Genomic DNA, 26,447 nt, shown 5'->3' with positions numbered 1-26,447 from the left:
TCATCTCGCTTTTTTGGCCGGCATACAGCTTCTGGGTCATGTGGCCAGCATGACTAAGCCGCTTCTGGCGAACCAGAGCAGCGCACGGAAACGCCGTTTACCTTCCCGCCGGAGCGGTACCTATTTATCTACTGGTACTTAACGTGCTTTTGAACTGCTAGGTTGGCAGGAGCAGGGACCGAACAATGGTAGCTCACCCCGTTGCGGGGATTCGAACCGCGGATCTTCTGATTGGCAAATCCTAGGCTCTGTGGTTTAACCCACAGCACCACCTGCGATGGTGGAATCTAGACACATATAAAAAATGTTGTGAAAAAGCTTTTTTTAAAAAAAGTTTTGAAAAATATATTGAATTTGCCATAGCTCACCATCTAGTGTCACATTTGTATACAGTGGTACCTCAGTTTAAGGACAGTCCGGTTTAAGAACGATTTGATATACAAACTTCGCAAAACCAGAAATAGTGTCTTGCTTTGAGAACTTTACCTCGGTCTAAGAACGGAAGCTGAATGGTGGAAGGGCACTGGCAGTGGGAGGCCTCATTAGGGAAAGCGCACCTTGGTTTAAGAATGGTTTTTGTTTAAGAACGGACTTCCAGAGCGGATTAAGTTCGTAAAACAAGGTACCACTGTAATGCACTTTACAGCACACTTAGAATGTTTTATTTGCAGCTGTTTAGTTGAGTCCCATGTGTATAATGCAGTACATATTTGGTTTTGGATTTGGGCTATTGAACTGCTTTCAGTGGGACTGGTCAGTAACAGTTTGAGAAAGTCTGTAGATTAGATAAAAAATAATCTGGCATTTACCACGAAACTCAAAAGGCATACAAAAATATACCATGTTTACAGTATGGTAATTAATAGGCATATTCTCAAAAATTGTTAAAATGAAAAAGTTTGGAAGATAATTAGGTGGGGAGGAAGTTCACAATAAATCATTAGCTGCCTAAACATTCTTAAGTAGAAAACATTTCAATGGTTGGTTGTAGAGATGAATACATTTTATCATACATCTAGACTTTCATGTGTTTGAGAAAGAGTAGAAAAATGTGATCAAAGGGAAAACACAGGCAAATATTACTACAAAATCTTTTCTCTTTTCTTGACAATTTTTCTTTGCAGTGTTAAGTACTAGTGCTAAGGTAGCAATCTAAAGAATACTGAAGCTACCAACCTTGCTATCTTCAGCTAAACGTCCTCTTTTTGACATTTCATTGACATATGGAATAATATCATGCCTGCTTTCTTTGGCTTTTTTAGCCTTATGATTAATAGTTTATTGCAAATGTTTTTTTTAAAAGATAGTTAGATTGAGCCCAAGAATTCCATTAATCAAAATAATGCATAATGAACAAATAAATGGCAATCTAATTTGTCTCCTTCACAGCTATAAATATTATAGTACAGTCAAGGAACAGGTAGATCGTGTTTGGATTGGACTGCTTGTGTTTCCTTTTGCTCACAGATGATTCAACTGACACATTGAAGCAAAGAAGACCACATCTTGGCACCCTTTAATTTTTAGCTGAATGTGGGCAAGTCCATCCACTCAGCCATTCATTATCATAAACTTCTTTAAAAAATACCATGAGTTTGCCTATATTTGCACAGAAACATCTCTAATTTCTCCTGCAGACTTCTCAGAGGAAGAGAGGAGACAATTGCTTTTGGTCTGCACAGAGTTGTATCCAATGCTTGCTCTTCTGCTTGTGCATCTTAACTTCCACATTCTCTCCTCTCCCTTGCAGTCCCCCACCCACCCTCAGAATCTAATCCAGAAAACTGTGGGACTCTCTTCCAGAGTAGTTTTTTTTTTGGGGGGGGAGTGCATGGGGAGAAGAGAGGAAGGGGAAGTTCCCTTGTACAAGGGGAAACACACTTGCTCAGTGATTCACTTTTCATGCCTCTCTTGTTACTCTGCATTGCACTAACTTTATTGTGTGTATGGATTCATTTGCACATATTTACTGCTGGGTTTTTTGTTTTACAATGTAGAATAAATTTTTAAGAGGAATGCTATCTAAGGCACAAACGGAAATGAAAAGATGCATCAAGAAGTGCTGGTTCCAGCTAATTAAAATGCAAAACCAGATCAAGATCGGGTTAGATCTAGATATCCTATAACCAGTTCCAACTTATGGAAGTGGGAGAGGGAAGGCCATTTCTGCTGATTTCTCCTTCCCCCAAATCACCACGCAGCTCCCTGTATGCACCATTAAAACTCCACTCGGAGGTTTAGAGGACCCGGTGGATAAATATGGGAAGTACTACAGGAGTCTGCAAGCCAAAGAAAAGAAAAAAGCATGCCCTTCTGTTCTGTGAGCTTTTGCTGGGTCACCAGCCCTTCTGTGAGCTGGATAAGCCCTTCCATGAAGAAACCGTTCCATGTGGAAAGGGCTGCTCTGGTTCCAAGCCTGCTATTTTTAATAGTTTGATTTTTGCAGGCAGACAAGACTTTTCAGAGTACCAGTGTTTTGTTTTCTTTAAGAAGAGTTCCCATCTTTTCATAAGATCAGTTCTTTGCTTGATCCATGTTTTCTTCATGGTGCTAGTTAATTCTTCTCTATTAGCACATCTGTAAACGGGTCAATTTGCTCATTCAAACTGGTGGCTTTATTTCCCCCCACCCATCTGCCACCATCCTTTACACTGGTGGCTGGCCATCAAGCTGCCATAACTGCGCTGGCAACCCAAACTTTGTGTGGCAAATAAACCATGTGGAATCCAAGAGATACACCCCAGCATCTTCTGTATAATTCCAAGAGATTCAGTGGCAGCTTATGTAGTGTAACAGTATAGGGTAGTTCTCTCTTGAGTCAGCTTAGCAGATCTCTGTTGGCTGTATCCAGTGCCATGTTATTCAGAGTAGACTCACGCATTTCACTGTTCCTAAGTAGGGTTAGCCTTGGATACAACCCTATGTTTGTGCTTAGCCTAGTTTTGGAAGGTGTCTAAGGGCATCATGACACCACGATCTGTAATTCATGATAATGTGTTCCTAAAAAACAAACCGGCCACCCAAGTATGCCAATAATATAGTTGTATAGGTTGGATCTCAGAAAGAAATACCCTTTCACGGGTATCTGTGAGGGGCCAAATATTGAAGAACTGCAATAACCACAGTGGCTTTCCATAGTCCGATGGCAAAAGCATGCTGTTTAATCAGAAGCATCCCCATTTGGTTTGGAGGTTGTTTGAATACCTGCTTGCGATCAGACAGGCAGCTTTTATGAGCAATGCAATCAAATAATTGATTTGAAGTCATTTGGTCTGGAGCCAGTTAAACTAGCTTCAGATACTTGGCATCTTTATCTCTTGGTGGAGCTTTAGTATTACCTTGGCCTCCCATCCTGTAATGGCTGCAGTTCATCTCTTCTTCCGTGTAACAAGGAAACTTTTTCTCAAACTTCCTTTAAAAGAAAACAAAAACCTCTTGCCTCTTTAGAGCACTTTCTCTTATGGTAATGCAGACATTCACACAATATCATTACATATTCTAATTTAGCACTGAGGGCTCTGTTCCCCTCGTAGTAACACAAGTGTGGGGAAGCTTTGCTCTGAGCTATGGCCTTCTCCAGTATTGTACCCAGAGAGAATTCCACTAATGTGGTCTGCTTAGGGAAGAATTATTGCGCACCCCTCCCACTCATTGCCTGAGCTCCTGGCCCTCTTGCTAATCTTATGTTGTGGGACAGTTGCTAACCCCTTTCATGTTTCTCCGCTATGTGTTAATTCTCCTCTGTGGGTGAATTACAACTGGACCTGTAGGGCAAGCCTTCCCGAGGAGTCACTGACGAAGATGGCTGTCCCACATAGATACCTAATTACACCCTCGGGCCAAGGTCCCTTCTTCCATCGCTCTCTCTTTCTTCCCTTTTTTTTTTTTTTGGTTTCTCTGGCAATTCTTATCCAGGGAGACTGGATCAAGCTATTCCTTTTCCCTCCCACCACAGACTTCCTCCCCATATTCCCTAGTGCACCTGTAGCCCAGTTCAGTATGATATTGTGTGTGTGAGAGAGAGAGAGAGAGAGAGTGAGAGAGCGAGCGCAGGGCCTCTCTCTTTTTTAATTTAACGATGAGCATCACCTCTTGAAATTGTTCGCCTATCTCTTAGGCATGATGTAGCTGTGCAAAAATATAAGGCATCTTTCTCAGTTTACTGCAAGGAATCCAGCAACCAGCTAAATAAGTTTTATCACATCTTTCACTCAGTTACCGTTTCCTACATTTCAAATATACTGCAGTCTGTACAGCGGCTCCCCCTCCCTGTTTCACCCCTTTAATTTTGTTGCAAATCTTCCCAACTCACAGCAGACATTTGACTGGTAAATGCCATGAATCTTAGGCCGGCCTTAATTAGGATGCTTTTCTCTCCCTAAATCTATTAACAAAGGGGAGATGCTTAATACATTATGTCAACCAGCACAGGCTCTTCTTTAGTTCTTCCCAGGACTGCCATAGGCACGGCTTGAAATTTACTGGGAACGGTGGTTCTTTTTGCATGGATTTTGAGTCTTACATTGTGTTAATTTAAAATGGTCTGTTTCCCTTCATCAAGGCTTTAGCTTAAGGTTAATGTATGAACATAAGATGCATTGTGCCATAGAGCTTTAGCAATCAGGATTGTAAGCCACATTGTTTGGACAGGGCTGCTCAGAATGCCAATACCAGAGAGCTGGAGGCATCCATTTCATCGCGACTTTATTTTGAGGTTTACTTGGGCGTGGAACAGCCCCTTCTGCTTTTCCATGGTGGTAATTTTCCTTTTATGGAAACTGGTCAAAACTCTTACATATCTGTTTACTTTATTTTAAAAATAGTTGTTACCCACTCTTCATTGCCACAGGCAATCCCAGAGCAGGGCACAGAAATATGGACTCATTGATTGATTGATTGGGTTTCTATGCTGCTTTTTGTCACACCTGACAGTGTACATAATACATCATATAATTACAAATCACAGACCACAATAAAGTACCAGCAACATCAGTAATAAAATCACAAAAGCAGTTCTATAAAACGAAACAAAAAACTCAAGGGTCAAAAAAAAAGTGAAGCAAATAAATAAAAAACACAGCTAAAAATGCATAGCAACTGATTTAAACCACCAGGATATACTATAATAGTATTTCAGAGGAGAGGGAGTTCCACAAATATAAGTTCCACAAATCAAGCACCACTGCAGAGGGCTGTGCTGCCCTAGCTTATTAGAGGCATATATACAGACTATGCTCTCAAACCTAGCTTGATCTGATGACTACCATGAGGTCTCTTTTACAGAAAGGGACACTTTCAATTGTCGCTCACATCTGTGTAATTAGCCATTGCCCCAACACATATAATAATTTTAATAATAAGTTTATTATTCGCACCCCACCTATCTGGCCGTGTTGCCCCTGCAATAGATTGTTGCAGACAATCTATACTATGCATACTATGCATATTGATACGAGAGATCTTATTGCCAGCAGAGAGACAGTAATCAGTAGATTTCGTTAAAAGAGGAGAGCAGGGGGCTGATTCACACAAACAAGCAGCTGTGTGGGGGGCCACTTGAAATACAGCGACATGAGGGTTGTTTTCTGTGGATCAGCCATTTGTATGAAGTGGCTTCCTGTGCAGTTCAAACTGCATGTGAATGTAAACTCTCACTTTTGGTTTGAGCATCTCTCTCTCTCTCTCTCTCTCTCTGTGTGTGTCTGTCTGTTGCGGCTGCATGAATATCCTCATAAGAATGGAATAAGGTTGGTCCTAAACACAGGATCAGAACAACTTGCCATTAAAACAGATCGTTAAACATTAAAAGGTGTTTGGTCCTTCTCCACTATATTCTTCAATGCCAGAAAATTAATCCTTGTCAACTATACCTTTTCCTGGAGGCTGGGGCATGCTACTGTGCAGGGATTTGACCAAATTTTGGGATCTCCCTTCAGTGCAGAGACAGGGAACTTGTGGCTCTCCAGACACTGAACTACAAATCCCATAATCCTTGACCATTGGTCATGCTGGCTGAGGCTGATGAGAATTGGGAGTCCCATCAATATCTGGGGAGCCATGGGTTCCCCAATTGCTGTGTACAGAATGAACCCAACCTGCTTTCTTAGGGCTCCTTTAAAATCTCACCCAAGCATGTGGTGGATCTTGTCACATGAGCAATGATTACATTTTAAGCCAAAAGAGAAATTCTAAATTACTAGCAGGGTGCCCGGCATGAAGAATCCAAGAACTATGTACACTGTACCAATGTATTGATTCACAGATGGGGAAGATGGCATGCCTCTGTGCCTGGAAGATGGAGTATTTTGGCATGGGTGGAAATCTTAGACCCAGGGGGCAAATGTGGCCCTCAAAACATCTCTTTCTGGCCCTCAGACCTTTCCTCTTGTTGGCCCTGCTTCACAACTTGAGTGTTTTTGCCTGGCTGGAAAAGTATCCTTGAACTCTAATAATGCCTCTTGGTTGTATGGATGAAGAATAGATAACAGTGTGTTTGTGTGTCTCTATGTGTGTAAAAAAAAGCCTACAGCACAAATGTAAAATTTATCTTCGCTAGTCTGCCTCTGAAATGTGGCCCCTGAACTAAAAAGATTTCCTCACCCCTGTAGTACGGCGTAAGGCATTTTGGATCCTTGAATATAGTTCGCTATTCAGCTCACATGAACTTCAATCTGGTCCTGCCACCAAAAGCAATTTAAAAACTACCCTATCATTTACTTATAAATCCCCTCAGTTACCGTAAAATTTTGCTTCCCCCTTCCTCTGGTCTTTTCCCCCTTCTTCTAGCTATTCTTAACCTTTTCTTAAATGCTCCTTCAGTCACTATTATTTGCTATTCTAGTATGTCATAGAGTTTATAGGAACTTGACATGCTGTGCTCTCACTGGAGATGATTAAAAATAACTCTTTGTGATGTATTAGGTCAACGTTAATGTGCATAATGCTAATAAAAAGGTAGCTGGGGCCAGTAAAGAATGTGAGATTGCTCAACTGCTAGCCTAGAAATGGAAGCGAGAATAAAAAAAAAAAGTGTTACGAGAAAATAAGAATAATAAATGCTCTCCCTCTTCCCTGTTCTATCTCCCCTCTCCCTCCATTTAGGCGAGAGACCCTTCCAGTGCAGATATTGTCCATACAGTGCCTCTCAGAAAGGGAACCTAAAGACGCATGTCCAATGTGTACACCGGGTTCCTTTTGACAACAGCCAGTACCTTGATCGACGGTTCCTACAGCCTCCAAATAATTATTCTCACAACCCTATGGAAGAACAGCTGGAAAACCTCCTTGCAAAGCATCCGGTCCCAGGAGCAACTGTGTTACAATGAAATCTGTGCTCTGTGCTTTGCTGGAAAGCGATGCCTCCGAACTGTTAATCATTTTTAAAATAAATGAAGAAGCTGCAGAAGATATATACAAATTGACATACTAATCAGTCCCCACAGCTCCTTATTTCCTTTATAACAAACAGTGGCGTTGGCAAGCTTTCTGGTGGTGCAAGGCATCTATATTAATCAAGATAACTTTTTTTAGACACTGGAAAAATTAAACTTTATATGATTTGGAGGGCAGCACTGCAACAAAATCCTCTCTCATGGTTGCTTGAATCTTTAAAACACACACACACACGTGGATTTAGGAATGTGGGATGGAGTGATTAATGAAACTGCCATTAGCTGTCATGCTGGGGGGAAAAACACAACTTTCCCCCTTCCCCCCAAAAGGAAGAAAGCAAAATGGAGGCGTCATTCAGTGCTGTGAAAGCCAGGCTTGATGAAGGACGGAAGGGACTAAAGAGAAAGACCATCATTCTGCAGTGAGGTTGTTTCATGATAGTTTGGGGACCACTTGCATTTCCAGTGGGCTTATCCTTGACTGCACACCATTAATAGTATGTGAATATGGAAATTGAAACACTTCTTAAAAATGCTTCTCTTTTCACTTCAGAAAGAAAAGAAAATGGCTAGTCAAACACTAAAAAGGAGAGGAAGAAGAAAAACAGGCTTCTGTGTTTTGTTTTTTTTACTCTCAGGGCCTTTCTAATTGTTTGTTTATCCTGCTCTTTCTTTCAGTGCTACTTTCTGTGACCTGATCACAAAGAAAATGTGCATGCTTTTAAAAAATAAAATTAAGAAGAGTGGGGGGGGGGAATGATTCAGCTGTTTAAAGCTGCTGATTTGTATGCTTTTAATAGAAAGAAAGAAAGAAGGAAAGAAAGAAAGAAAAGAAAAGAAAGAAAGAAAGATAAGAGTTCAGGCAGACCAAGGCCCTTAGGGTACTTTATGTGCCTGTATTTCTGTGCAGCAAGCCAGTTACCCTTTCTGGGCCCTTGTGACATTTTGAAGAGAGAGAGAAAAAAGATGAATAGCTTCTTTCGTGGTGACAGGTCAGTGTTCATCTAATGTGTCATGTCTTGTACTTGGTAATCACTGGGGTAAGGGGGAGAGAAAGGAAGCTTTATATACCTCTTCTACAGTAGTTCTTTTCAATGCAGGTTTTCAAGGTAAGGGTGCGGTTGCAGGTTGTTAACCATCCAGTGTCTGCAATTCATTTTTTTAAAAATAAATAAATTCCACAGGTATAAATATTTTTCTTTCCCTTCATTGCTATGGCACTATGTGTGATGGTAATAATTCAGATTTTCAGATTTTGCACGTATAATTTTATGCATCATCATCATAAAAATGCTGCCTTGAAAAAAATATTCTGTGAAAAACTTTTTGCAAAAAAGAAGAAGCTTTACTAGGTTTTTTTAAATTGTAACATTTTTGTAAAGGCAGAAAAAGGATTTTTTTAAAAAAACTAGCATGCTAAATATATTTTTCAAAAAAAGCAATAATTTTACATGTACAGAAATGGCGCTAACCTTTTAATACTGATCGAGAGCAACCGTTTACTTTCTACAAATAATGGGATAGTGCTGTCTTTGAAGTAAATGGGCTTCTTACACAAAGAATTTTAAATGTGTACTTTTTCTGTGCTAATTTTGTTTTTGTCTCTCTTTGATTTGGGTTTCTACTTAATTGCAGATTACTTGACCGTTCTTGCTTTACAGTTGCTGACGATAATGCAATTGAAACATTTTGTATGCAATTTGCTGGTTTGGGATTTTTGTTTGATTCCCCATGCACCAACTGTATGCCTGCTGTAATCCTGGTATAGCTAAGAATATCTGTGCAAATGCCTATATAAGTGATTGTAATCTGCTGTCTTTTGAAGTTATCTTGCAGAAATTTGTATAGACACATTCCACACTCCCACCCCTTCCTGTGCCCCACTCCACTTTCAAGACGCTCCCCCCCAAATCAGCTCATTTTCTGTCTTGATTAACACTTGATCAATTTGGGATTCACACTCAAGTGCTATTTTCCCCTTTATCAAGCACTTATTTTCCTTGTTTAAAGCAAACAGGTAAGGATTCAGGAATGCACCAAGGTAGCTGCTTTGCCTATTTTGTGTGTTTGTAGTTATTAAAAAAACCCTTCTGTCCCTCAAAAGTTATGTGAGTGTCATGTACAGCTGTAATTATTTATGTTGGTTGATTGTGTTTTGTTGTCGACGGGGTTTTTTTTGGGGGGGGGTGATGGGTTGTTTTTTGTTTTTGAAAGCTGATATGAAAGGATCTTAGTTAATATTAAGACTTTAAAAGCTCCTCCTGGAGACTGTTTACTTCAGGACTGTCTGACGCAGAGAAAGTGCTGTCACTGCCATTACCAGGGTACTAATCAGCAAAGTTTACAATCATAATTTAGCTACATGAAGAACAACAGCAGGGGAAATCAGTTTAAATAATTATATGCTGTGTATAGCACAGAAATGAGATTTTCACTTAATTAAACAAGAAATGGGGAGGCTGAGGGGGAGCAGTCATTAAAGAGCAGCCGTTTTCACGTGTGAATCCCAAGCATTGTAATTTCCTCCTTTATCATCCATATTGTATCGATTTGTTAATTCAGTTAGACCCTAGTGCTTAGGATGATTTGTGTTCTTATTTATTTAGTTCTTTGGGTTTCAGATAGCTCCCCCCCCCCTTTTTAGGAAACTTGATAATTTTGTAGCATGACACACTTTGTAAGCCATCTTCTGACTGTTACAGAGACTTTTCTACTACCTCTATCAATCTGTTTCTTTTCCTTAACAGGTTTTCTACAGTGTTGCAGTCTAATGTACCTTAGACAATAAAGGGTTCGATTATGAGCACTGCAGATGGTGTATCAGCTATACCTTTCTCAATCTCTCCTTTCCCCCCCCTTTCTCCCCCCCCCCTTTTTGCCCTCCATTAAAAAAACAAACACGAGCCATAGCAATTCACCTTCTGCTCTGACACACATTAAAATACTCTACAACAGGCTTCCTCAACCTCGGCCCTCCAGATGTTTTGAGACTACAATTCCCATCATCCCTGACCACTGGTCCTGCTAGCTAGGGATCATGGGAGTTGTAGGTCAAAACATCTGGAGGGCTGAGGTTGAGGAAGCCTGCCCTACAAGGACCAAAATCAAGACACATGAGTAACGGCACCTTTCCAAAATGCTATGTTTGCGTTCACCTTTGTATTCCTTAGATGATTTCTACTGCAAGTGAATGGCTCTGTGTACACACCATACTGTTAAAGTACATTTAAAGCACATTTCCTCCTCCAAAGAATTCTGGGCACTGTGGTTTACCTCACACAGAATTTCAATCCCCAGCAACTCTTAACAGACTGCAGTGCCCCATGATTCTTTGAGGGGGGAAACATGCTTGACAGCATCTTCCTTAGGGGATCAAAAAACAAACAAAAAAGGTTGGAGTGGAAGACATGAGTTCTCATAATTTCAGAACAGCCACGTGCAAGTTTGAAATGGGTGACATTGATGCTTTGTGATCTGGTTCACACAATGCGTGTCAATAGCTCCTTTGCAGCCCACTCATCCTGGAGAAAAAACTATGCCACATACATGAAAGAAGAGTGACCAACATCTGCCCATCCCCACCAACTGAATATAACCAGATGAGAGACAGATAATGTGTGAAAGTTTAACACTCAATTAGAGGGGTATGACTGGAAATAGTTCCCAAATTATTTGGATTTCTTCCCGACTTTCCACTCCCCTAATACATAAATTGGGGGGGGGTGTTAGCGGAATTAAAAAATGTTCAATGCAGGGCACTATTCTGGTTGAAGATAATGATCTCCATAATTGTCTTGCCAGTTGTGATTTTCTAACAATCCAGAGCACAGCAGCTTTAGGGAGTGTCCAAATCACTAAGATTTTACCTAGAATAAAGTGAAGTGAAAATTCCTGTGTCATAGATGAATCTGAGTTGGTTCTATCAATGATATCCTTCCAGAAACGTTCACTTATGAAGATCTCCAAAACACATACTAGATTCACTTCTGCATCAGTAAGATCTCTAAAATGCCCAAATCAAGTTTCATAAGTCTGAGTTCTAGATCCACATATGACAGCGATTTGTATATTCTGGGTCCTGCAATTTATTACCCTGGTCAATGCATTTGGGTGGCTATGTGATGTTGTTACCAGTAGAGAGAAAAACATCAACAAAAACAGAAAAGCCTTGGTTTATTATGTTGTTTATCCTTTCAAAATGGAGGAAAGATCTATAGCATATCTATTACACTGAATCCTGCTTGTGCATGGGAAACACAGTAGAGTATTTGTTCATTCGAGAGGTAATTGTAAATATCTTAAGGACTTTTTTTGAACCAGCAGCAAAATTAATGAGCAAAAATTGAGCATTAACATATTACCTTAAAACTTGTATTTATTCTACTAGTTGTGCTCAACAACAATGGGTAGGAGATCAGGATCCTATACCCCATTGACTGGATACAGACTCATGTCTGTTTCCTCTGCTGAGGACATGCTACGCTTCTATTCCTCACTTGTGTCTCCTTGGGTGTTCACAACAAAACCATGCTGAAAGCCAAAAGCTGCCCACTTGATAAGAAGTCAGTCTACTTAAAATCTCCATTGACCATGGGCAATGAAAGCAATGACAAGGAATGGCCAGTTAAAAAGGATATGATGGCCCAATGACAAGGAAAAGGCCGGAAAGACAATTTGCCTCTCCTTTCTAAGCGGCTTGTCCTATTAACACAGGGAACAGGAAGTATGAGATGTGTTTGTTGGCTTAACTCAATTGTTCATCTGTCTCAAATTTGCTACCAAATTTGGCAGTATCCTTAGCAAACAGGCAAGCGACAAGACGCCTTGCAAAGTGCTCTGGAAAACGAAGTTTTCACACCAAACACTGCAAACCCGGGTTCTCTACCAGTACTTAAAATGGTCGGTGCAGCACTTTGGAGGACCTTCCTTTTTATTATTTCCTAAGCAGATGCTTTGCTGCAGCAGGCCTTTGAGGTTGCTGGAGGGCTGGCACATCTAGCACTCTCCAGTATGCGGTTTATACACTTCAACGTTGTACGTTGGATGACAGTGAAGTGGGGGTAATGCCCCAAGCCTCTGTGAAAGCACATTTAATATTTAAATAGCCTCATGAATTTCTGATTACCAGTTTGAATATTTTTCTTAAAAAAAAAATTAACAATGTATATCACAGTTGGTAAAATAAAGGCTAGCATTATATTTGTTCTTTTGAGAGAGAGAGAAAACACACACGTTCCGACGAGCAGGTCATTCGACCTAGCTTTAAAGAGGTATTTCTATACAAGAAGTTGGTAAAGTTATAAAGAAAATAGATCATGTTTCCCTGGTTTGTTCCTGTAAGATGAACTCATGCCATGTCATCTGTTATCTCCATCATCTGGAGTGCAGCGCCATAAAAAGTCCTCAGGGGAGGAGAGTTATTCTGAGAAGTGGAAAAGTATTTATTAGCCTTATGAATACTCTCTTTTCCCTATCTGTCTCTAAAAGCCTTCCAATCTTTCAAAGTTGAGGCTTGCATTCGCTTGTAATTAAGCTGTAACTTGGATTTAGAGCTGCCTTGCATCATGATATACGCAGGTAAGGAAGGATGCCTTCAGATGGAAGTTTAATGTGGAATCGGTGCTGCTCGTGTCCACAGCTTTTATTGCAGCATCTGCGTGATGTCATCATCCTCAAAATACCTGCCCATACTTTTTATTTCTTTTACATTTACAGTGGTGCCTCGGGTTACAGACGCTTCAGGTTACAGACGCTTTGGGTTACAAACTGCTAACCAGGAAGTGGTTGCTCCAGGTTAAGAACTTTGCCCCAGGATAAGAATGGAAATCGCACGCCAGTGGTGCAGCGGCAGCAGGAGGCCCCATTAGTGAAAGCATGCCTCAGGTTAAGAACCGTTTCAGGTTAAGAACGGGCCTCTGGAACAAATTAAGTTCTTAACCCGAGCTACCACTGTAATCCAGATTGCTCTTTACCCTTGGAAATTTGATAAGTTAAACACACACACATACACATTGTACATCTGCAGTAATTACTGGTGCATTTTTTGTACTATTATTTATTCATTTTATTTTTTGAAGGTGGTTCGTCACATGGGGTGAAATTTTGGTGGACGATCTCTGTCACTACATCCCTACGCCCAGTGCTTCCCCCCTCTCCAAAAAAAGGTGCATGAAATTGTTACAGCAAGTGTCACACTTTTAACAAATAAAAGAAGAGGTGTCGGTACTGCATAGCCTTGAGTACCCCCAGAAAAAAGCACTGCCTATGTCAGTTTACTGTTCATCTGAGCACAACCTTGCTATTTCATTTCTGGCAGTCTGCAATCCCAAAGGAAGGAAAAGCTACCTGCGATTTTGGAGGAGAAATCGTCTCAAAGTCTCCACATGGTAAATATGGAAGATTACCTGGGAGACTGTACCTGTGGTACAGATAACAGGCTTTTAATAATCTTGAGCTATTGGGACTTCTTTTTTTTAAGTAATAAGAGGAAGATATGGACAAGACCTTTATCATTCACAAGACCTAGGTATGATTTAAAAAACAACAACACACACATACACATTGGAAATGGACATTTCCCTGACCACAAATAGCACAACTGTCAATTTTGCTCATTGTGAAACATGGCTCAGTAAGGCTGCTAATTTTTGCTCTTGTGCACTGTCTGGGACTCTCTCGCTGAAGGTTACTACACAAAGGTACAGAAATACATGTTTGCATGCCCAGAATGAGAAAAGTTAGTGGAGGGCAGTGGAAATACAGAATAATACAGCCCCAATACATTTGGTCAAGCTCCACCTCCTGGTGGGGGCAGATAGCAGCATAGCAATACAGTGGTACCTCAGGTTACAGACTCCACTAACCCAGAAATAGTACCTCGGGTTAAGAATTTTGCTTCAGGATGAGAACAGAAATCATGCAGCGGTAGTGGGAGGCCCCATTAGCTAAAGCGGTGCTTCAGGTTAAGAACAGTTTCAGGTTAAGAATGGACCTCCGGAACGAATTAAATTCTTAACCCGAAGTACCACTGTATTTATCATGACTGGAAAAAAAATGGAACTTTACACACAGAAAAATAGGACCTGACAGACCAGGTTGTGATAGAAGGTCTGAAGTCTTTAAGCACCCTAAATTAGTAAGGTGAACACTGGCCTGCCTGGATTCTTGCTGTTTCCTATCTACGGTATATAAGGGATCCTCTCCTCTCTGCTCCACCAATTGCTCTCTGCCATTCCAATTTGAGCAGCGGTGGGGCAGCACCACAGAGCCCACCTGACACCTGTATGCCATTTACCTGGCTGGAGCAGGGCAGCAGAAAGATTGGAGCTGCATGGGTGCCTGTGGGGTTGCAGGATTGGTTCCATTTGTGACCCTGTGCAGCCACAACCTCTCCTCATCCTTGCACCATGGGACAGCAGAGCTGGTGTGGGGAGGATGGCTCTGGAGAAGCATTCTGGATTCTAGAACATTCTATGGCAGGCTTCCTCAACCTTGGCCCTCCAGATGTTTTTGGCCTACAACTCCCATGATCCTTAGCTAGCAGGACCAGTGGTCAGGGATGATGGGAATTGTAGTCTCAAAACATCTGGAGGGCCGAGGTTGAGGAAGCCTGTTCTATGGCATTCTTGGATGTTGAACACCCATAGTACAGCAGCAGCCGGTGAAGTGCTTTGTTGGGTCACAACTAGTGCCCATTTTGGGATAAGAGGCAGAGAGAGAGGGATCCCTGCCTGTTTCCAGGGAGAGACAGTGACGGATGTGGGGCTACCACAATGGTATTTGTATGGTCAGGGCCGGCCTGCCCATGAGGCAGACTGAGGCAGCTGCCTCAGCTGGTGGAATTCAAGGGGTTCCTCTGTGGATGAGGAGAAGCGGCTGGCACCTTCTGGGTTCTGGTGAGATCTCCCAAGAGGGCTGTAAGATCAAGTGAGCTTCCCAAGACCCTGGTAAGCAAGTCAGAGCTTGTGCCAGAGCTCTGGAGTGCCCACATGACCTTGCCGGGCTCTCACAAAATCTCTTCAGAATCTGGAAACTGCAGCCACGCAAACCTGGTAAGTGACGCTTCAACATGAGTGGCAAGCGGGGAGCATTGGGACATTTCTGTATTGCCTCAGGTTGCAACATGGGATGGACCGCCTCTGAGCATGGAACTGCTGTAACCGTATGGTAGATGTTTTCCTCTAATTCAGGGCTGCAGCCATCTTTCCATACTAGGTGGGGCTGACTCATTTCCAGGTGAAGCTCACATATGTCTTCTTGAAATTTTGCCATGGTATTTCCCTTTCTTTCAGTCAGTGGACTTCTCAGTACTGCAACAGATACCTTACTTTATAATAGTCATTAACCTGAAGCCTATGGGATGATTCAATGACCTAGTAAGATATAAGGGGTGGACTTAATTGCTGCTCTCAAAAGAAATCTGCTTCTTACAATTATTTGGCTGTAGTTTTTCTCCCTCTGTGTGCTATGTTCATATACAAGGATTTGACAAAGTGCCACAGTATAATCTAATAATAATATCCATTTTGTCCCATAAAATTATTATATGCAGGCTTAAAATGTTAAATATGTCACTATTAGGCTGGAGTAGCGAAGCATTCAGTTTATAATATTAAATGCCCCCAAATTACACAACGTTATCAATCACGCACTCTGCTAACAGTCAACTTTCTTCCCTCTCTCTCTTTAATTTTGCATTTTTTGTCGAGCAAATTATGATTAAAGTTCTCAGTCTTGTGCTAAAAGACTCCTAGTGGTGAGTGGCAGCAAAGTTCTAAGCAAAGCAGTTAGAAAACAAATTACACTACAGTCTACTATTTAATAACATTGCAGAGTACAAAGATTTAAGACCCAGAACTACAATCAGCTTTGGATCAGAAGAGGAATGCTTGTAATAACAGAGGATATATATATATATATTTAAAAATGACTGCAGATCATCACTGAAAGACTTAAAATAATTTGAATCACCGAAAAATGGCAATTTTAAATGTATTTTTGAAGGACTTGTCTGTTTGCACTTTTAACTCAAAAGACACTTGACAACGAAGTGATCTGAAGCCTGCTTTCACTTTTTTGTTATTATATGTATTTATTTTAAGAGTATTTAAATGGATGGACAACTCTTCCATCTAAAGGGCTCTCCCAGAGCATCTTTCCAAGCAATTTAAAAAACAATCATGGGGAAAAGGGAGGTGGGTGGGTGAGGGAGCAAACTCAGGGACCTGTTCTTAAAGTTCAAATTCTTATAACAATAAGATGGAGTGGAAACTGCAGGTAACCTGATGGACTGGTCACTATTAAGTGGCAGAGAAGGGAGGAACACCTTTGCATCACCACAAGCCGATAAACATCAGACCATGGTAAGACTAGCTGGTTTCTATCTTAATGCTCTTACTGGAAAATGAAAGGGAAATCGGTCCACCAGGTACCATGGTCCAGAGCACATTACAGTAGTTTAAACATGAATGACTCACAGTGGCCAAGCTATCCTGGTCCAGGAAAAGGTACTGTTGGTGCACCAGCTAAAGCTGTTGATAGGCGTTTTTTGCTGTTGTGGCTACGTGGTCCTTCATGGGCAAAGATGGTTCCAAGAGTCCTTCAAAACTATGTACCTAGTCCTTCGGAGGGAGTGCAGCCCCATCTAGAACAGACAGGACCCCCTCCAATAATTCTAGGACCTGGGAACCAGTCACCCACAGTGTACTACTGGACTTGATCTTGATCACACCTGCAATCTGTTGTTTGGTGCAGAAATGTACCTAAGCATGTTAGCCTGCATCCTGGGGGGGGGGGGGAACGTTGACAGGGAGCTGAAGGTGATGCTCCTTAATAATGTAAAAGAAAAGGCTACAATTCAGTTAACCAGGCTCTATCCTTGCACATAATGTACATATCAATTGCCTAGCGATGCATTATATAGCATCATCTAATTCAGTGTGTCAAACTTTTCAATCCAATTTATACATTCAGCTGCACTGAGTCTCTGCATCATTTACACTGAGTAATGTTTGAGCTGCTCAGAAGAAAGTGAGTAGATTTACGGTACGCATTACACTCTGGGACCACCAGTGAGCAAAATGAATGAAGTAAACCTCACATTGAAGTACTAGATTATTGTGTGCTATATTTTGTTCTGTGATTTTTCTCTCTCTTTATTTTCCCCATCCGCGCTCGTCCCCCCCCCCCCGCCTTGCCAATGGAGGTATCCAGTCTTGAATGTGTCAGTATGTCGTGAATTTGCAGTTGCATTCGGAAAGATGCCTTTGAACTGGTGCTTTGCATTTCTTTGAGAGCTTGCATGGCGAAGAAACAGAACGTGGACTCAAATGCTATGAATGTGTCTCATTATTTCCCTTCCATTTTAAAAAGAAGTTCAACATAGGCAGATAGAGTAGATCCCATCACTTATTATATAGAGAGCATATACTTTGTGAGCTTCTTCTGTCCTTATATGCCAGCCGCGAGACCATAATGATTTTAGATGGTTAAGACAGCGGTGATGTAACTCTCCTGAACAAAGGAACTATGCAAAGCTTGATGTCTATTTTTCACTTGCTCTATCCTGTTAAAAGAGAGAGAGAGAGTAAGAGGGAGAGAGGGAGAGAATGAATGTATTTTGGGGTGGGGGTAATACACACACACACACACACACATAGTTCATGATGTCCCACACTGACAATACGTGACATGGACATCATGTGACAATTTGCATCCCTTTCACAGGACCCCAAAATCTATTGCCTGAGCAAGTCTGTCATACTCTGCTCAATGGTCAGGCCAGCTAGCTTTAAAAAAGGACCTGGAATATTTGAGTAGAGGCATATCTGCATTCTGCCTAAGGTTTTTCTGTGTGATTCGTGTGTGTATCCAGCATGTGTTCGGGCAGCCCCATTCTTGTCAGGGTGATGTGCTGCTTCATGCTCTCATGGGAATGTTTGTTGCATTTTTAAACTCCTAGTCTATCATGAGCAGTGTCTGGGTGCAAGCACCTCTGTGTGCATGTTGCCCCACGTCTCTGAACTTGCTGGAAAAGAGAGTTCGTTTTTAATGATACAGAGGGACATCACTGTGAAATGCAGAACAATTATTTGTGTCACTGGCATAAACGCTTTGTAAAAAGATGAATTTCTGAGGTGACACAGGGCCAACCCATGGAAGGGCATACTTCACATGGGTGGTGAGAGGGACATTGAAGGTTTAAACGCCTGGTCTGGAATATATTTAAAATGAAAGGGCAAAAATAGCGGTACAGTATCTTTTAAGAGCACATTGTTATATCTGATAGCCACTAGAGCTAGGGGTATGTGGGACTTTAGGGGAGGGATAATACTTCTGGTAGGGGACACATCATGCTCCTTTTGGGATAGTTTGTCCACTTTTGGTCTCCATCCTGCACTCAGCTCTCACCTGTGGCTCCTAGAAGCTTTCAGCATGTGACAGTGGTAACACCCCAGGAATGGCTTCAACTGGCTAGCTCAACCAGGTGAGGGTAGCCGATAGGGCTAGGAAATGTCAGTTTTTCAACATTGTGATGTATCACCAGCCAAACATCGTGATATAGTGGTACCTCGGGTTACATACACTTCAGGTTACATACGCTTCAGGTTACAGACTCTGCTAACCCAGAAATATTACCTCAGGTTAAGAACTTTGCTTCAGGATGAGAACAGAATTTGTGCTCCGGTGGTGCCTGGTGATACAGCCCATTCCTCTGTGTGCTGGGCACTGGCCGTGTGGGGACTCCAGAGCGGCGGCAGTTTCACCCACAATATACCACTGGGTGACGGTGCCATCACACTCTGGCCCTCAAACCGGTCCTGGGTGATGTATTGGTACATTACCCAGGCTAGTAGCTGATGACTCTCAAACCCAAGGTAAGTTAGGGAATCCCCCTGCATGTTAAGCCTGGCTTTATATATTTTTGGAGTGCTTTTGCCTGGTTTCAATGGGTGCTTAACTCTGACTGTTGCTTGCATGAATGGAAGCTAGAAAACGATGTGAGTATGTATAGAAACTAGCCTAATACAAATGTAAGGTAAAGGTAAAGGGACCCCTGACCATTGGGTCCAGTCATGACCGACTCTGGGGTTGCGGTGCTCATCTCACTTTATTGGCGGAGGGAGCTGGCGTACAGCTTCTGGGTCATGTGGCCAGCATGACTAAGCCGCTTCTGGCGAACCAAAGCTGCGCACGGAAACACCATTTACCTTCCTGCCGGAGCGGTACCTATTTATCTACTTGCACTTTGACATGCTTTGGAACTGCTAGGTTGGCAGGAGCAGGGACCGAGCAACGGGAGCTCACCCCGTCGCGGGGATTCGAACCGCCGACCTTTTGATCAGCAAGTCCTAGGCTCTGTTTATTAATTTCTCTGTACACTTTTTCCTTGCCCATGACATGCAGCCCCCAGGAGATTTCATCCTCAAAGGAATGTGGTCCTCTGCTTGGTTACAGTCCCCCATCCCTTAACTAGACTTGTGTTGTCAACACATAGCAGTCACTCACTTTGCTCTCCTCTCCTTCCTTAGAGGAGGGGTTTGTGTCTTGGTTCTATCTACCTAGTGTATTGGCTCATTTAATTGTTTATAATAGTAATAATTGCTTGGAGAGTAGAATCAGTGTGTTGACCAGAAATACATATTCTCCTGGGGAATAATAATATATGTGGTCTGTAATTGTGTATGTGTGTGTTTGTGTCTGCAAGAGAGATCTGCCGCTACCTTCCCTACATGCTTCCCTAGAAAGCTGGCAATGTGGTTCCTTTTTAACTGAATCAAGAGTTCTGCATTTTTCATTTTGAGATATGCAGAGGAGAAATGAAAAGGTGCACATTTATTCCAACTGGTGTCTTAATAAGTTCTACAGTTATTTGCTGCAGTTGCAGCTAAAACTCTCCTGCTTAGCAACTAGAGGCACAGGCTCTTTAAAAAGTGTTAAGGGATCTACGTTGACTACATCAGTTAATACTTTGCAATAACATGTACATTGTAATGTGGGGAACACATTATTATTTTTTTAAAAAATCCATTTTGCACATGTCTGTCTTCTGGGGGCATTCAGTAAACAGACTGTTTTTTAAATACAATTTGGGGCCCAGACTCTGACATGCGCTATTTTATAACCTGAAGTAAGTGTCTTGATATCAAATATTCAGTTGCATATCTGGGATTTCATTCAGAGTGCTTAGCCAAAAGAAATAGTGGACGGCTGCAGAATTGCCTGGCTCATTTTAGCCTCGTGTGTTGTAGTTTTGTTATTAGCAGTTTTTATAAGAAAAATAGAGGGGCGCACTCAAGAGAGTAGTTCAGCAAAAAGGAAAAATATCGAAGTTCGTTAACAGCTAGGCAGGTTATTTTAAAACTTAAGTGAGGACACAATCCATTAAGGAAGTTCTGCACCTTAGACTCTGTTACATTGAGAAAGAGCCGCGTAAGAGTATAACTCCTATTCATTTCAATTGACTTTTCCTCAAGAGAACCTGCTAGTGGATTGTTCCCAGGCAGATCTGGAATACTTGTCCAATGAAAGAAAAATGGTTTCCCTGACTGTTAATATGCCTCTAAAACATTAAGCTAGGCATGGCTTACCATGTCCTCTACAACACCAATTATCATTAAAACCTCCCTCCCCATCTCTTCTGTTTTTACAAAAAAAAATTATGCCCTGCTACTTTTATCAAACCCATATGGAACACTCAACTAGGCAAACTTTCGTTTGAAAGCTAGGGCTGCAGATACACACACACACACACACACACACACACACACACGGCTTCCAGCATAAATGGGGGCAAAGGGAAATGGTACGTATCAACTTAGTTTGGCTGTCAGTACCAAAACAGGGGCTGTCTATAGGCACAGCAAAGAAGGATGGAGGGGGGGAATCACTCCAAACTTCTGTTGGTGCAAGGAATAAATAACTACTTCACTCCATCCATAAAAGTGTTGCCTCCTCCCATATGTCAAACACCTTCCAAACAGTTTGACTTGCAGCTTTTAAAACATCTGTTTCTTCTCTCCTCTTTCCACACCAAATCACAGAGCTTTTCAACTAACGTGATAGAGGGGGAAATGGCTTTGTAGCAATCAAGGGCGTTGCCATGGTGCCTCCCCCCTCCCCACAATAAAACAGAAAAGACATTCACCCATTGTGGGCCAGCTATTCTTCAACATGCCTTTACCCACCATTTCAGCCCCACAGTCAGGAGTTTTCTGCCCCACACCCCCTTTCTTCCAAAGAGCAATTGTAAAAGTGGAAGTTATTTTTTTCTGCATATTCAGAGACATTTTTGTGATAGTTTCTTGTAGCACAGCTGGCTATGAAATCAGGAAGTCCCCCATTTTTTATCTTACCATGAATTATCTCAGTTGGGGATGGGGAACTACAACTCCCACCCTCCTTGACCCACCCTTGACCCACCCCACCCTCCTTGGTTATGCTGGCTCAAGCTGATGGGAACTATGTGTTGTGCTTCCGCCATCTTGGCATTCAAGATAACCCTACAATTAATTGGTAGTTGCTACGACTATGAGCTCATATATATTTATATGTGCCTGCTTTGATACACTAATTGGCTTGCTTTGATGGCACCCTTATCCGTGGGAACGGGAATGTTGGGCTCAGAGCCCGGAAGATAAAGGATCAGTAATGTTTTGGTACTGGCCACCTGCATCCCTGGCCAGGTGGCTGACATAGTTTGCCTTGTTGTATAAAGAATGCTTGGATCTTTGCTTGGGCGTGGATAAACCATCTCCTTGCTGCAGTACCTGCTTGCTGCAGGGTCCGTCCTGTGTCTCTGGAAGAGAAGGCAAGGGGAAGTGAACTGCTTTGCTATAAACCTATACCTATGTTCAGTAGAACTGATCACTCTGGAGTTTTGGACTTCTTGAAACTCCTGCATCTTACAAGCTTTCCTCCAGCTTTGGGGCTGTGGTTTGGGTGTGCAAAAAACTGGAGTCCAGTAACATCTATAGGGCCACAGGTCCTGCATCACTTCTGCAGGAGGTTTTATGTATTATCTCTCTGACCCTCAACCCTATATTTCTAGGGTTGTGTCAGTTGCGTCTTACAGGGCTGTTCTTAGGATTAGGACTAGGTAGGGCATGTGAAGCACCTTGAATGCCTGAAAACACACTATGCATCTTGTTATTGTGGAACAATGCCACACTCACAATAGAAGACAGCAATGCACACTTCATAGTCCACTCTGGTCCTTGTGTATTCACTAGGAGTCCAGCTTAGTATGAAGCACCATGGTCACATATACTGTGCAGTCAGGGCTTAGGTGTACAGAATGGGGTATTGGGGAAAGATAATGGTGACCATCAGCCAACCAAAGTTGTGAAGGAGCTTTGGTAAATTTAGCTCCATAAAAATCACATTTCCCTCCAAAATGTGCAAGAAAGATTGTGGTTTCGTCCGTCTTTCACCCCGAAGCCCTTCAGTTCAGACCAAAGTTTAAAGGCTTTGAAAGTTCAGCCAAGCATTAGTGTGGATAGTATGTGGCCGTTTATAGACCTTGGTTCAAATCCATGGATTCATAGGGTGCTCTAGGGAAAATCAGTCTCTTGCAGCTTCATCCAACAACATTCTTGCTTATTTGCATCTGGGAAAAAACCCTTTTCCTTTCACAAAAAAACCCCCTTCACACATATCTCTAAAATCCACCAGAATGGTTGTCCCAGTTTGGCAACATGAGAATGGAGCCACAAAATGGCAGGGAGGTATTTCAGCCCAGCCCCATATTACCATTTACCTTTAACTAAAGGAGTTGAATGCAGAGAGAGCAATCATACCAGCCAGGGAAGCCAGAGTGAGTCAGGTGACATTATCTGACAGCCATAAAAGCTTCCAGGTCAGCTTGCTCACTGTTACCTGCAACTAGGAATCTTTGATGTATGCAGATTGCCTTCACCTTCAGCTGCATCAGAGTCAGATCTGACACCTGTGTACTGTCTAAGGATGAGCCAGGTGTGCATGCCCTCAGCAGTCTCAAGAACTCTGCAGATCAATTCATCAAGAGTAAAATATAAATAATGTAAATGCATAATATAAATAGCATTGTGAAAACGTTTGCATGGCCATGTATAGAATGAGGAAAGAGGAAAATTGACACCGCTCTCCTTCTTTGGCCATGTGAGTCATGTGTACAAATGCAGGAGGCTGAACCATAATGTAAAGATGAAATTTCACATCTCTTTTGATAAGCAGGAAAGTTTTCAGGGAGGGCTGGCCAGAATATATTTATCTGAGGAGAATCTCTCTCTTTCTCTCTCTCAGAGCCAGTGTGGTGTAGTGGTTAAGAGCAGTAGTCTCGTAATCTGGGGAACCGGGTTCGCGTCTCCGCTCCTCCACATGCAGCTGCTGGGTGACCTTGGGCCAGTCACACTTCTTTGAAGTCTCTCAGCCCCACTGTTGTTGTGGGAGAGGAAGGGAAAGGAGAATGTTAGCCGCTTTGAGACTCCTTACAGGGAGTGAAAGGCGGGATATCAAATCCAAACTCCTCCTCCTCCTCCTCCTCCTCCTCCTCCTCCTCCTCCTCCTCTTCTTCTTCTTCTTCTTCTTCTTCTTCTTCTTCTTCTCTCTCTCTCTCTCTCACACACACACACACACAGAGAGAGAGATAGAGAGAGAAACAGAACATCTCTGTGTAAGAGACTTTTAATTTTCAGATAATTTGTGTTTTTGAAACAGTAGTTCTTTTTTTATTATTACATGGAAACTCTGGAGCCAGCTACCGTATTTATACACTAGTGTAGCAACCAGATAGTAGCTTCTTATTCTGTCTGTCACAGAGGCAGCTGGCCAGAAGATGGAGCTGCAAGTACACAGTGCTGGTTTTCCATGTCTCTTGGACACCACTGAGACTGAATGAAGGTACTCTTGACTAGGGAATGGGTGAATAAGTTAGTTTCTGGTTCCCAATTTTTTTCTAACGCTAAATTTGGTTCTTAATATTTCCACATCAGTTTGTGATTTATTTATTTTTTAAGTCCTCATGAAACTCCTTTGCATTGTTCTGCATCCCCCCATTACACATTTTTGTATTCATTTGCCCCCGAATATTCACATTTTTGCAAAGCTAAGCTTTCCATTTGTTATTTTCACTTGTATATACATTTATATGCATGCTTCACCCTAGCATTTTCATACACGTTACTTGGCGGGAGAACTGTAGGGCAAAAATCAGAGAAGCACCAGTTTTGAACAATGTCTGGGTTTCGGTTTGTGTATTGTTTCAAAAGGTGCACATTCGATAAAACAATCTTTAAATGCTAACTGAATCGAATTCCTACTCCTGACAAAACAAGTCTTTTGGCTCTGCCCATTTCTAACCCCTGCAGCCTCTCAGGTGACCTAGGGAACCAGTGCTGTTTTGCCCTCAAGCATAAGAGCCTGAGTTTGGTCTGAATTCTGGGCAACTGGTCTCTTCAGCAACCATTAAACTTCTGTTGGACTATCTACTTGCTTGCATGCTGCCTGCCCAGTTCGTTTCATGTGACATGCCTTGCCTGGACCACTTCTGCTCCACCCAACCTCCTCAACCCTCTTTTAACTTCCAGACTTTACTTTTGACTACGGTTGCATTTCCCCTTCCCATATCCTAATTCTGCTACTGCACCTGGTCATGTCCCCTCCCAGGCAACCTGGCTACTTTTATTGAGAGGTTCAAAAGAGGCCTTTACCCAAATGGCACCAGTACATGAATATACCAAAACAACAGCAGATTCCAAAATAGGGTCTGGGTCCTATTTCCATTCCATTTTAGCAATGGTCTTCTTGCCCAGCTACCTGCATTAGGATACCCGCTGGAAAATGCTGTTTTAAGTAATGCAAATGATGGAAGCTACTGCTGAAGGATGGAATTATTTTTAGTCCGCCTGCCTCCCCTCTTTAACAAAACTAAATGTCAGTTAAATGTAGCCATGGTATAATTTTCCATCTGTAGGCACAGAAGCTGCTGTGGCATAGGCTTCCCTGTATTTAAAAAGAAGAGAGCTATAAACTTCAGGAATGATGGTATCGGATTTATTATTGCAGGCAGAAACACAATGCACCCTTTCCCGAAGTGCTGAGAATCAGACAAATGAATAAAAATGGAAGCATTACGTCTCTCATGGAATGTCTTGGCTGTGTCAGTTCCAGGGAACATCATTAGTAATAAAAATGCAATAGAGCTATGGCTTTCCTCCTTCTTCTTGTTTTTTTATCAATTACATTAGCAGTTTGAAAGTGGGACTATAATATTTTAGTCATTTAGTTTAAAATCTTCCATTTAGTTAGGTACCTACAAATTACAACTGCACGTATAAATCAAAATACAGGCTCGCAGAATTGATTGTCGTGTCTTTAGCACTATTAGCGGTAAAAAGGAGCAACAGATGTGCTGCGTTCATGGGGGGGAAATGATGGCGGCAGCAGGAAAGTGGGTGACCTTGTGACCTCCCACAGGATACTGAACAGGGAGACTTTTAGAGGCCACTGAGCCACAGTCTCTCCCACTTGGAGAAGCTTCTCAGAAGGATCGAGAAAAGACGGCCAGAGGCAACACTCCTAAACCTCCCTGATTTATTTAAGCAAAACAGAACGGTCCATAGGTAAACCACATTGCTAAGTCTGGTATTGGAAAGAATAGTTAAGGCAAAGGGGTAACTTCCCGCTCACTTCTGCTAGCTGTGACAAAAGATATTTTTAAAAAATCAATTAGCCAGTAGCCATACTGAATATCTAATACAACAATCCTACCTGGGAGAAGTAACACCCCAAGGAAGGTAAAATTAAAATTAAAAACATCCTCCAAAAAACTAGCCCAACAGCTGATCAGATCTAACTTAAAACACTCCCTCTCAGCCTCTTCAGTGATGAACCCAGTGATGAACCCAGAAGTGAATGTTGGGCAGCCTGCCTGCCGCTAAACCAGCCTTTCCCAACTTCATGTATTCCATATATTTTGGACTACAACTCCCATTATCCCTGTCCATTCACCATGTTTTCTGGGGCTGATGGGAGCGGGCAAGAGCAGGCATGCACAAGTTGTGCTCCTGAGCATCTGCA

At 42.1% G+C, this 26,447-nt stretch overlaps 1 protein-coding gene across 4 annotated transcripts in view; it reads left to right on the top strand.

Annotated features, from left to right (window-relative positions):
- ZNF516 (zinc finger protein 516) overlaps positions 1 to 10,218 on the top strand; it is a 111,019-nt gene extending 100,801 nt beyond the window's left edge. For all 4 annotated transcript variants that reach the window (XM_083449126.1, XM_083449128.1, XM_083449125.1 and 1 more), the window contains one exon: positions 7,102 to 10,218. In XM_083449126.1, coding sequence (XP_083305252.1) covers positions 7,102 to 7,325 — 224 coding nt within the window. In that variant the 3' untranslated portion in view covers positions 7,326 to 10,218. The remainder of the gene's footprint in view (positions 1 to 7,101) is intronic.
- The last annotated feature ends 16,229 nt before the right edge of the window (positions 10,219 to 26,447 follow it).

This window comes from Podarcis tiliguerta (assembly GCF_965153285.1).
Source record: "Podarcis tiliguerta genome assembly, chromosome: 7".
Lineage (NCBI taxonomy): Eukaryota > Metazoa > Chordata > Lepidosauria > Squamata > Lacertidae > Podarcis > Podarcis tiliguerta.
This window is presented reverse-complemented; position numbering and strand designations above follow the sequence as displayed.